Here is a 14,060-nt window from a genome sequence, read left to right on the forward strand (position 1 = left end):
GGGGTTTGTAGCTTTTCCCAGTGTTTATTAGAGTTTAACAAGCAACATATTTATGTCTTATGTTATTTATGTCTTAATTAGAGGTGTTTTCTCTGAGAGGGCAAGAAAAGCAGTGCTTCCTTTAACATTTAGATGAAAAAATAATCAATAGTCAAAATAAAATGAGAGGAACTTATTTTTCTAAAGCCACACAGTCATTGTCAAATGTCAAATACCCAGATATCACCATTTTCCGTCACATCTGAATCAATATGAACTTGAAATAACTCAAAACATGAAATGTCTGTTGATAAGAAGTTATCTATAATAATATCAGCTGAACTGTTAGTAGTAACAGATAAAGACTATTGTACGCAAAATATTTCCAACCTGATCTCACTATGAAAGTTATGTTACATGGGCTTTCTTTAAGACCAAAGATCTTGTTCTGATTGTGCCAATGGAAGTCGCACGAGAAGCTCTGTAAAAATCCTCTTTGTCCATGTTCAGTCATGCAACCGACTGCAATTACCTCTGATCTTAAGTCACATGACTTGCAGAGCAGACTGAAAAGCATTAAATAATTATTAAGCATTTCTCACAAGCGTCAGCTTTAACTGGTGCCCTTTCTTGATGCAAATGTCTGCTCTTGGATCCCAAAAAGGGATGTATAACATACTACATCCTGAAACAAAAGACATCAGCCACTGTAGAAGGAGGGGGCCTCCTACCCCCAATCCCACTGCTGCATCTAATCGATTCCACGCAGTTGTTAAGCACAGCTCTCGTTTATGGTAATTAAAGCCTCCCCACTACATGGGGTAAGGTTGACGGAAAGGTCCAAGACCATTAGACTTCCTGTTTTCCAAATCGGCTCAGGCCCAGAGGACCCAGCTGCAGCCGGGGTGAGGGAATGAGGAAATTAGGGATGCAAATTTCTCCCCCTGTCGCAAACACATTCTCAGGGGGGAAGCTAATGAATCAAGGCTAGCTGGTTAAATGTGGATGGGGGGACTGCAGTACACCTGCCTCCCCCTCTTTACACCCTCATCTACTTGTGATGGGGTGCTAAGAGTAAGAGTTGAAAGCAGCCGCTACCAATTCAGACGTTCTCTTTTCTCTGCCTATTCAGGGGTATACAAGTTGATTCAAGACTGTCCGGGGAAAGCAGAGACACTGGGAGAATTCTAATGGTACATGCTTTGAAACCAAAAGTGGCATCAGGCCGACAAACAGAGAACCAACAGTAGCTTAGTTGGTGTGTTACAATAATATACTGTGACGACAAAGCACGGGGAGAATGGAAGCTTCTAAAGGAATGGGAGGACTCTACTGTACGTATATTTAGCTCAAAAGAGAACACAATAAAAAAGAAGGCTGTAAAGTGTGTTGCATTCTAATGGGATACTTTCTAAACCCACATAAAGAACTTGTCAAATGCTTGCACTGGCAAAGTCACACCTCATTTAAAGGGGTTTAAAAATGACCGTTTATCACAGGATGAAAGATTAACAGTAATACCATAATTACGGTTGGCGTATAATTGGGATTTATGGGGCCCTCAGAAGTGGCTCTAGAACTTGGATTGTGATTTCATGGTCTTTATTGTTTAGAAAAGATTTGGGACATGCAATAGAGAACTGTCAAACAGATAGCTAGATGGCATTTAAATACAGTTTCCTGGTTTAATAATCCTCTCAACACCAAAATGTTGACATTTTGAGAAGACGACTCACACAGAGTCGGTTAGATCAGATAACATATATTAAAAATAAGTAGTAAGTCATGCATTCTAACCCTAAAGACCACATCATCTGGATCTGCATGCTCCAAATCTATGGACCTCTAGAGTCTCCCGAAGAGGTGAGAATCCAACTGCGGGAATCACAGTTCCAGTAATTGAAACATCCTGCAGAACTTCCAAGACATTTCTACAGTGTAGAACCCAATAGTACAACATCTGAACACAAGACTGTGAAGCGTTTTCATCTCTGAAATACACTACCAGCTTAAAGTACCATCTAAACCCAAGGCTGCCACACAGTCTCAACAGCTTTAAAGACAGACAGTGTCTTCCTAATGAGTAGCTGACGCATAGCCTGTCAATAGAGTAGCTAATAGGGTGTAGACCGATGCTTACTGGAACCGTCTTTTGGCCTTTCTGAGAATGCTGTGAGAGCAATAAGTGAAATGGACAAACTAAATGGATGTCAAAGTGTGCTAACAGCTCTGAAGACTATTTTTTGGCAGAACTGCACCACTTTTCAAAAAGGGCTTGTTTGGAAAGTGAACTGTGCAAAACAAAGCACAGCATGGCACTCTTGTTGGATCCATTGGTCTTTTGTAAATGATGGTCGATTTCCATCTATAATTGTTTTTATGTTCCATGTTTTATTACCAGAGCCAAGGAACAGACAATTTTTTCAACGATCTGCTTGTGGCTGCTGACCAGGGCTCTCCATCCCTCCTCCTGCTCCTGGACCTCTCAGCCGCCTTCGACACTGTTGACCACATCATCCTCCTCCACCGTCTGCAACACTTTATTGGCATTTCACACACAGCATTACAATGGTTTCGGTCCTACCTGACTGATAGAGTTGAGTATGTGGCCCTGGGGGGAGCCAGGTCGAGGCCCCACACAGTTACATGTGGAGTGCCTCAGGGTTCGGTCCTTGGCCCCACTCTATTCTCCATTTACATGCTCCCCTTGGGCCACATCATCAGCAGGCATGGAGTTGCTTTCCACTGCTATGCCGATGATACTCAGCTCTATGTCAGGTTGGACCCCACATCTTCCGCATCATCACTCTCCACTTTATCTGTCTGCTTGGAGGAGACAAAGGCATGGATGACTGACAACTTCCTTCAGTTAAACAGCTCCAAAACTGAAGGTCTCCTCATTGGGACCCCACACCAACTCCGATCCTCCCCCTTGACCGTTTACTCATTTGCTGGCCACGAAATTCCTCTCACATCCTCTATAACAAACCTGGGAGTTCGATTTGACCCACACCTATCATTTAACACCCACATCCAATTTATCTGTAAGACTGCATTCTTTCACCTCCGGAACATCTCCAAACTCCGCCCCTCCCTCTCTCTTTCTGATGCAGAGAAGCTGGTTCATGCCTTTGTCTCCTCCAGGCTCGACTACTGTAATGCACTCCTCATCGGGATCCCTGGCAGGAGCCTGCAGAGACTGCAGAGTATTCAAAACTGCGCTGCCAGGATCCTGATGGGGGTGCGCAAATCTGAGCACATCACACCCATCCTCCATAAACTTCACTGGCTTCCTGTTAGGTTCAGGATTGAGTATAAGATCTGTCTCCTGGCCTATCAGTGTGTCTATGGCAGCGCACCATTGTACCTCAAAGAACTCATAAATAGACACAACCCTACCCGACATCTCCGTTCCTCTGACAACCACAAACTCCAGGTCCCCAAGTCCAAACTCTGCACTATGGGAGATAGGGCCTTCCAGGCGGCTGCGCCTCGACTGTGGAATGCCCTCCCCAACAATTTGAGGGCGCCACAGCCTATAGAGGTTTTTAAAAACAAACTAAAGACCTACTTATTTTTTACTGCATTTTCTTAATATAATTTTGTTTCTTGCTGTTTTTTACTGTTTTTATGATCTGTGTTTTTACCTGTGCAACTGTAGCACTTTGAGACATGTTTGTTCACGTGTAAAGTGCAATATAAATTAAACTTATTATTATTATTATTATTATAATTTTTAATTGGTTAATTAAGGTATTCTAGGTGACAGGGATCTAAATAAGTCCAAATTAATCCCATAGGGATGTTAATGTAGTTTAATGGCCTAGCATTGTGCCAGAAAATAATTAACAATACAATGCGATACTCTTAAATTACTCTGAGTAGGAATTAATTTCAGACTTAATTTACCCGCTCCTCCACCAAAAGTTTGTTTCATTTCTAGTTTACCCTATGACTCTGTGTCTGTGTTTTTCAACTCCAAAGTGGTGACCTCGACAACATAAAAACAGGAAGACATGTACACACGCAAGCACACAGCATCTGGTCAATGAAGGGACTCTTAAATAACAATAGAGTGTCCTGCAGACGCTTCAGACAAATGGTAGAAGACACACCACGGGAAATGAGAAGACAGACTGGCATATCCGCACAAAATCACAATAATATCCTTGGGGGATAACTACAGAGGAAGAAAACTGTGATGCTCTGGTCTTATCATGCCGGTGTTGTTTCCAGAAAGTATTATAAGACTTCCTTATCTTGCCTCACTCATGTTGCAATCCCATGACACTTTTTACAAAATCATGTAAGAGGCTGAACTGAATCAGAACAGCTGAGAAATTCTACTGAAATAGTCGCCAAAAAAAAAAAAAGACCTACTGCCATGACGAATCTGATTTGATGTTCAGAGATATTCAGCCAAGAAAGAAAAGCTAAGGGAAATATTTCTCACAACACCAAGGCTGGGAAAATTGTAGTGACATTTAAACACAATAAAGCCAGGCTGCAACACTGCATCCACCCTACTGGACACAAGTTTTGGGCCATAATGTCTTTCTTATTGTGACGATTGGAAAAGATGGCTTCCTATTCATGAATGCATCTGACATGGCGAAGGGAAACTTTACATTTATTTTAAGTCGTATAGCTCTCAGAGGACTGCAAGTATCTGTTGACAATATGTTACTGTGGCTTGTAGTACTCAACTCAACTCAACTTTATTTATCAAGCACTTTAAAACGACCGAAGTAGACCAAAGTGCTGCACACATGAATATACAGAACAAGACACAACACAATTGACCGTTCGCAAAAGCCACGCCCCTTAGTTATTGTTACTATGCCCGTCAAACAATTGAGAACCATAGCCATGGCTGGGTTGAGATCCATACATTAAGTGATTGGTTTTGGAGTAATGCAGCAGACATATCCTCCAGGGCACGACAGAAAGTATAGACAGAATAGCGCACGGGAGCACATGCACAAAACAGTTTTGTAAAATTATATATCAATAATTTTTATTTGATCATATATCATTTTACAAAACTGTTTTGCGCATGTGCTCCCGCGCGCGCTATTTCCGTCACAACACTGCAATCAGAGGACGCGCTGAAACCATCAACTCTCGATGCGGTTCTCTTCATAACTCGTAGCCGACTGAGAAGGATATATTTGTGTAAATAGTTGTGCAACTGCGCAAACTTTGTTTTGAAGTTTAATGTTTGAGTTCCAGAGGAATTTGTGACTGTGTACCTGTTCAACCACATCAAAGTTTCGTCATTAGTAAGTCCGTGCTCTTTCTCTTTTTTTTCCCTCTTGTTTGCTGACTGATGAGGGGCCGCAGTGCCGTAGTGAAACGTGTTTGTAGCCTATTTTTTAATAATAGTTGCAAGCAATCATAAAATACAGCAACAAATCTTGCTGAAATCGGAATGTTTGACGGAGGTCCTCCTCCTTAGTTACAGTTTCTGATCTAGGATTGGACGAGAACCGTTAGAGGGCGGGGTTTTGCGAATGGTCAATTCATACAACATAAAATACAATGTGAAATAAATTAAGAACAAACCATATGAAGCACAACCAAAAACCATAAAAAGGCAATAAAATAAACAAAATGTCAACTCCTGGTGTTAAAGGCCAAAGAAAAAAGATGGGTTTTTAAGAGAGATTTAAAACGAGTAATCGAAGTGGCCTGTTTTATTGGCTGCGGCAGATCATTCCACTATTTTGGAGCTGCCACAGCAAAGGCGCGATCCCCTCTGAGTTTACGAATTGTTTTGGGCACATATAGGAGCAGTTGATTAGCTGACCTAAGAGAACGAGTGGGTGTGTAAGGATGTAATAACTCAGAGATGTAAGGTGGGGCAAGACCCTCATGTCGTCCCTCAGGGGAAGCTTATTTCACACCACTCACAACTGACCAGAAGCATGTCTGGCGAAGAATCCCTACATGACCAAGGGCAGGGAACAGTGAAGTGGGAGTGATGCCCAAACAACTGCAGGGTTTGTAAACTGACTGGCACAGAGAAACCTCCAACACCACAGCTGCATCTCTTGCAAGCCTCTCAAGACTTAAGGAGGTCCAACCCAGCTGTTGTTGTACCCAATTACTACGACCAGCGGACACATTTTCAATGAAGACAGAGTAGTAAAAAGAGGTCCATGTGGAACAATGTTTTCTTGCCAAAGATTGAACATAAGTGTTGCTCAATTTCTTCTGAAGCTCAAGGAGGCAAGAGGTGGTGCAATGCTGTTTGACAAACAAAAACATCATAACTCTGAAATGACCTCAGGCCAAAGTGATCCCATCACACCATGTAGGGTCAAAGAGACCAGCTGTGGAACTGGAGACCATGTGTGGAGGGAACACGAGATCAACCGCTTCTTTCCCCTTTGGGGCGAAATTATTGCTTTTAACAAGGACTCTCCAGTCTTCTTAAAGCATGAGGAGATCTGGCTTAAAGCAGCTAAGAGGAATATTTGAATGCATAGTACGCACAGAGTTGTATGCAGCAGAGAAGACACAAAAGTAAATTACCTATTATTCTCAAAGATTTAAGAATTTCTACTCCTACTGTATGTAGGGGAGACCATGACAAGATGAGTCAATTTGATTGAATAGGGTCATTGATTAAACAGGCTTGGAACTTTATCATTTACAATAATCATGGATTTAAGGTGAACCAGTTCTAAATCTGACCAACCATGCATGCCTGATCGAACTATGACTTTGTCACGTGTGTGCCAAAACAGCCATCGTTTTGCTAAATCCATTGTTAATGGAGTTAAGAGAGACATTGGGATGTTTGAATTGATAATGGCTTGTGTAAAGATGTGGTGGCAGCTGTGCGGTGGTGCCTTTATTGCCATTGACAAACAGCACATCTGTGACAAAGACCAACAATCTCATTCTCGTGTAAGTGTTTACTCTAGACCAGTGGAGTTTTTAAAGAATTTGAGCGGCCTCACTGTATAGTTGTATACATTGGCAGCTATTGCTTTATGGGCCATTCACAGCTGAAGTAAATCATTTTCAACAAATTTGGGGCGATATTAGATTTAGACAGTAGAGTTTGTTTCGATAAAAGTACAGCAGAACGTAAATAGTCACCTCACGTTTCATTGTCTGGGTTTGTTATCTGTAATATTAGAGCAATGATAACTTTAGATATTAGAACACTAATTGTGGTTACTGGGAAAAGAGTTGATTTCTTACCCTATATTCACCCAGGCAAACCCAAGATATGTCTTCACATAAAACTGAGAAAAGCTTACGCAATAATTTTCCCAGGAGTGTTTTAAGCAGCCAACATCCAGAATATACGACAGGAAAACGTAATGCTGTTTATGTGGTGTTTTCTAACGACTGAAAAAAAGCTGTAATGGCGGGGGCCGTCTCAACCGCAAAACAATTAAGGCCTTCAAAAACAGGACTGTGCAACTACTGCTCATAAACCACCACTTGACTTGAAAAATAACTGGACATTTGAGCAAGACCCACAAAACAGCTCTAACTTAACTGACATAAAACAGGCTAAATATGTGCATCCATCCAAGAGTTGACTATTTTACATGGAAATGTCCTGGAAAGTATTGCTCTTTTGAGTTATTTTACAATGTGCTTAAATATAGGGATGCTTCCAGCTCTAGTCGGTTGAGGACTTAAACTCAGTCTGTGCTGAACAGGCTGAAACTGCAAATACATAGACAAAACAAATACCCAAAGATGTTTTCGCAACATTTCTTAATGTTTTAAGAGATTGTTGAATCCATAAATGAGTAGATTATTTCCACTCCGTTTTGCAAACACACAGAAATTTGATTGGGACTTAGATTGCATTAGTCGCACGCAGCATGCTGAGGCATGGAGATGTTGGTCATGACAGTAATCGCATTATGAATCTGTTGGCCGTCAAAACAGTACATCATCGACTCAATGGTCACAAAATGGAGACGGTCAGGTTGTGCGTGTTTCCACAGAGTTTGTCGAACCAAAACTTGACCTTTATTTGTGGTTCCTCTTTCAATTCCTGTTCTCACCATGTTTTGCCATTAAGTGAAATCTGGTCATCAGAACCATGTTTTGGTCAACAGATAAAAAAAGTTACGTTTAATTCTATAGTATATAGTATATACTGTATCTATACATTGTTACAACGCTATAAATTTGTTAGCACACAGCAGAATCAACTCACCTTATACAAAGTAAAAAAGTGTACAATTTTAATGTATTATGCCCAGAGGTGTCAAGTAACGAAGTACAAATACTTCGTTACATTACTTAAGTAGAAATTTTGGGTATCTATACTTTACTTGAGTAATTATTTTTCAGCCGACTTTTTACTTCTACTCCTTACATTTTCACGCAATTATCTGTACTTTCTACTCCTTACATTTTAAAAATAGCCTCGTTACTCCTATTTCATTTCTGCTTGTTTTCATTCCCGCTTGTTTTCATTCTTGCTTGTCGTCGTTCAAAAAATGGCCAATTATACTACAATAGATCTGAGTCCCGCCTCCTGAACACACATCGCTAAACTGATTGGCTTTGTGTTTTCTTTCTAACTTGTGAGAGGCTGTCCGCGCGGCGCGCTGTAGTTACATTTGGTTTGTGCGAAGCGGCAAAACTCCTCCGAAGGAAACCTACTGTAGATGCGGTAAGCGAGGGAGAAATCAACAGTTTTGTGCTCAACAATACGGGGCAAATCGCGTCAAATATTGCTTTGGGGACAGCCGTTTTTACAATATTGCCTACTGTATGACAATCGCGGGATAAGTGGCAAACATAATCGTTAGTGTGTTTGTGCGTGCGCGAGAGGTGAGAGAGAGTGTGTGCGTGTGTGTGAGAGAGCGAGTGTGTGTGAGAGGGAGACTGAGTGTGTGTGTGTGTGTGTGTGTGTGAGAGAGAGAGAGAGAGAGAGAGAGAGAGTGTGTGTGTGAGAGAGAAGAGAGAGAGTGTGTGTGTGAGAGAGAGAGGAGAGAGAGTGTGTGTGTGAGAGAGGAGAGAGAGAGAAGAGAGAGAGAGAGAGAGAGAGAGTGTGTGTGTGAGAGAGGAGAGAGAGAGAGTGTGTGTGTGTGTGAGAGAGAGAGAGAGTGCGTGCGTGTGTGTGTGAGAGAGAGAGAGTGTGTGTGTGGGAGAGAGAGAGTGTGTGTGTGCGCGCAACCATTATAGTGTCAAAATATCCCCACAAAGATGGCAATATCCGAAATCCTTATATGTGGCTGAAACAGGTATACCTATTATACAGCTATAGCCTAGTGCCTCACAAGTTTTTCAACATTTACATTTTAATATATAAAACATTATAGTCATTATGGCCTTAGAATTTATTTATTTTTTGAGGAGGTGGGGTGCACTATAGGCCCCTTTGGCGCGGTCTAAGCTTTTACTAAGCATTACTTTTACTTTTATACTTTAAGTAGTTTTGAAACCATGTACTTTTACACTTTTACTTGAGTAAAAAGCTTGAGTTGATACTTCAACTTCTACAGAAGTCATTTTAAACCCTAGTATCTGTACTTCTACTTGAGTAATGAATGTGAATACTTTTGACACCTCTGATTATGCCTCGTATTATTATACTAGTAGGCATTTGATTTGAATTGCATACACAGTATATACTGAGCTTGTTGCAATGCTGGTTTCAATGTTGGTATTGCCTCTCCACGCAGGATTTATGTTAAGTGTCAAAATAATTTTACTAAAACAGTATCTTGAAGGTATAATTATGCTGCCTACCTTTCACAACTTTGGTGGCAGTCCAGTGACTATGATGCCTATTTCTGCCTATGTAGGGAGGCTCCCTACATAGGTCACTAGGTTTGGGAACAGAGAACTAATGATGACCACCACAAATATAATATACACCTTCCTTTATACATTTAAATAAAAGCTGTATGCATGCATAGCTGTATGTCTGTGATTTCCCTTGAGATCAGCTCTTACACAACCAGACCTGGTTGAAATGAAATCATGTGGACTGTGAAGAGGAGGCCTGCAGCATGCTGGGATGTCAGTCAGTTTGACTTTAACCCTTGCGACAATTTCCTGGCTTGTCATGCTCAGGAAAACATAATATGCACAGCAAAACCACTGCATATTAGTGATGGTTCCCTTTTAAAAGGGGCCGCTTGAATTAACAAACCCATTTCCTGCACATTATCATTTCTCTAACTGCCCAATGCACCGGTCTACAGGCAATTTAATGTGGACACACATTTATCGTGCATAACAGCCCAACAATATCCCATACAGGAAATGAGGGTATCCTGTGCCATGACTTACGAAATGCTTCCAGGTCATTGTGCCTTGTCCTAGAGGAGATGGATTCGATTGACTGCAGTCTTAACACGAAAATGAGATAAATGTATTGTTTTATTGTATCATTATAATTGGGCTGCCAAGTTCTACTTTTCGACTTTATTTTGTAGATCCAAACAAGCACAGTAGCCTCACCCTGAATGTGGCTGTCAGCAGCAATCATGTCCAGTCTAGTGCTACTGCAACCCAGATCTCAAGCCAGGCAGAGATGGAAATGATGATGAACAAAAAGATAGCAGTAAAGTGCCCCCGGTAAGAGGCTCTCAGCTCTGAGACACACCCTTCAATAGCAGAATGAGACACTGTTTTATTAAATTAATAATAATGTAATATGTAATAATAATGTAATAATCTAATAGTGTATATAAGCGGATTAAAACTACATACAAGATAAAACACACATTATTTAGCACACATTTTCGAGCGAAAACGAATATTCAATTCCAAATAATGGAGGGTGGGGCTTGGTTTTATTCATCAGGATTTTATTGGATTGCTAAAATAATTTCCAGGGACATATTTTTGGTTAAAACTTTTTGTGCAACTTTTTTTTTTGCAAGTCTTCATTATCTTCATGTGCCGTTAATCCTCAAATCCAAAAGCTGTGGTGTCATTTATTTAAAAGGAGTTTTAGTGTGCACGGCAGGATATTTGGTTTGATAAAGCTCTTATAAACACAAAGTAAGAAGCATCTGTCAAGTTCCTTAAGTATTTAGAAGATATGTTTCGGTTTTCCATCTGATCTTAGTAGTGATTCTCTTAACCCTCCACTGGTGGCTCCCAGTTATCACTGTCTAATACCAAAGGCATCTGAGCACTTAAGCAGAATGTTTCCATATTTCCAACTGGAGACCGAATTTACATAATTATAAAGTGTTGGCTTGACTTGCCAGTTATACTGATCAAACTATTCTGAGTTGTATCAAAGATGTTGCTTGGTGGGCAGCACTCATATTTCAACCAACTACGGTGCTTGACCTCGTATCACCTATCTTAACATTTCCTGATCCTCTTCCCCCACCTTATTTCTGTGTTTTCCTGTCTCATCTCCTACCAGACAGCTATCATTAAAACTGTACAAATAGCCAAAATAAAACAGAAAAAAATCTATTTTGTATTGGGCAGTACTTCGTGATTGCAAAAAGGAATCCCTCACAACAACCAGTGTCACATCAACACTTACTGAAGGCATGGTGTCTTGTGTAATTGAGTTTTGTGGAGTCAAAAGCAGAGGCAGTAGCCAAGCAATACTAATGCAGTCAGTCACACATGCATGTTTCAAACCCCAGAGGGAAGCTTTGAACCTTTGCTTGCACAGCAAACCCTGGTGGGCAGCACAAGCTAAAGGAATCAACAGTAATGTACGGAGGTCAAGATGTTGAAAAGAATATAAAATCCGGATCAGCCGTACAATATAAAACCATTTTTTTCCCAATTCCGCCCACCCCCATCCCTCAGCAGGTGTCGGGCGGCAAGGTCAAAATAAGCTCCAGGGAAGGAGGGGAAATGAGTATAGCTAATAGACTGAATTCCATTTTCTTATATCTCAAGTCAATGGATTCACTTCACACCACATCTTTTTGGCTGCTCTAACATAAAAAGCAATACACTGAGGCACTACCTTAGCATTTAGACTATTGTTCAGTGTCAAATTGTTGAGAGAGAATTTCTAATTGCTAATCACACTCAAATCATCACTTACCATGTTAAATATTAAAGTATCATGTGACTACCTAGCGAGGGTAGATGACTGAACAATAGCTGAGCGCAAAGGTAAATAGCTAATAAGTCACCGCACTGTTAATGTATTCTTAAATAAAAACAAAACGCACAATCTTCATGTGTCGTTGCCATCTCATTCTGAGTCACTGACCTTCTCAAAGAGTGTGACATCCCTATTCTTCTCTTTTGAAGTACCCCGGTAACAGAAAGAGGGAGAGGGAAGGGGAGAGAGGAAAAGAGAGGGGGACCATCTGTCAACTGCCCCAGAGATCAATGGCACCAGCGGCAAGGCTAAATATGTTGCCCACCATGACTTGAAAACAATTCAACCCAGCGAGGTTTATTTTTAAGTTCCCACAATGACACCAAGCATCATTTACTTAACTGTGCCTGTTTGTTTACATTATTTACAATGATGTGTGCTGAACTGAGGCTTATCATTGATGTAGAATTGGTAAAATATCTGCAAAAATAGTTATTCAATGTAGCCGTCCAAACCAGGAGCTAAGGACACACATTCTGAAGATTAGGGCAGTATGTCAACTCTACTACAATGGTAAGGCAAATATACCCCTAGATCAACCCCTACCCCCCGATTGGAGCACGTATTGGTCTCATCCAATACGTGCACAGATGCAAGGCATGAGCTTGCAATGTAAACAAAAAGGGATGCAGCGATTGTTCAATGGAACCACACAGTGTTTGAAATGCAACGATCAAAATCACCAACATGCAGATGCAGCTTTGAGCCAAGAACAGATGTATGAATAAAGAAAATGTGCATAGTTATGTGAGCAGCACAGGATGAATAAGAAATAGAAAGCGAGCTGGTTGCTAAGCAAGAGCAGGGCTGGGTTGAGCTATAGAGGTGATGCTGGATCCGTCAGCCAGGCAGCATTGCTCATTCCTCAGCATTGCAAGCGGATTATGGGATCTTATTATTACTTACCCAACATCTGACTGAAGAGAAGCTGCTCCAGGTCCCCAAGTACCGTTACAACCAGTTCAGGGTCCACCTTTAGGAAGGTCTTGTCTCCTTCCTCTGGTTCTGGTGCATCTTTGCTCCCTCCACCTCCACCTGGTGTGGCTGCTCCCGAGGTGCAATTTACAGATTTCTTACCATTAGCCTTAGCCTTGCTGGTGAAGATCTCATCATCCGACTTGCTATCATCTGCCAGCTCTTGAGCTTTGCTGATGGGTTTGACCTCAGCATAAGGACCCTTAGGTATCCGGCTAGGTTTCCCCAGCTTGGAAGGTGGGTTAAAGGGTTTTGGCTTTCCTAGAAACAGTGAATGTTCCGACTTGGAAAGGTTTTTGGAAAGAGGGATACCCTTGCCAGTACCCACTCCGGCATCCTTGAGCTTGCCTGACTTGTTCTGACCTGCCCCAGGCTTTTCCATATCATCCGACCACTTGGGCTGGTACAGGTGCATCTTCTTCTCAGCGTCCGTAAGCACGCATAGATTGGTCAAGGACTTTTGCTTGCGCAGGTTGCTAGGAACTGGAAGACGACCCTCTGAGTTTCCTGCTCGGTAGACCTTTAGCTCAGCCCGAGGAGTAGCCTGTGGGAGCCCTGACTTGCCCCTTTTCGCAGCCATGCCCCCAACTCCTTTGGCACCCGCCTGGCCCTGAGGGGTCTTGGCTTTGGAGGTTTTGTCAGCCTCAGTCTCCAGATCTACTCCTTGTCCTCTTGGGCTACCCCCAAGCATTCCTCCTGCGTGAAACCATGTAAAAGCATCAGTGAGTCAAAGGGTTTTACAATAGAGCAAAAAAAGAGACAAGGTGCAAGGTTTGCAAGCTCTGTCGCTTGCTGCCAAATCCTTATCACAGGGAGAACTAGCTCTCCAACAACACATAGAGAAAGACCAGTCAGTAGATCCTGTATTGAAGAGGTAATCCGTGAAGCTGGTGTCTTTAGCATGTAAATCCAGCATCTGGGTCCTCTCAGTTAGACTGCCTCAGTTGCAGCTGCTCTAGTGCTACCCAGTCACTCATTTTCTCTATCTTTATCTCTCTCTCTGTCTCTCTCTTTCTCTCTC

General features: G+C 41.7%; 1 protein-coding gene across 1 annotated transcript in view; it reads right to left on the bottom strand.

Annotated features, from left to right (window-relative positions):
- nav1a (neuron navigator 1a) overlaps positions 1-14,060 on the bottom strand; it is a 152,987-nt gene that overhangs the window by 100,560 nt on the left and 38,367 nt on the right. The window contains exon 4 of the mRNA XM_079587474.1: positions 12,971-13,735. Within this exon, the coding sequence (XP_079443600.1) occupies positions 12,971-13,735 (765 nt within the window). The remainder of the gene's footprint in view (positions 1-12,970; positions 13,736-14,060) is intronic.

Source organism: Phoxinus phoxinus (assembly GCF_949152265.1).
Source record: "Phoxinus phoxinus genome assembly, chromosome: 18".
NCBI lineage: Eukaryota > Metazoa > Chordata > Actinopteri > Cypriniformes > Leuciscidae > Phoxinus > Phoxinus phoxinus.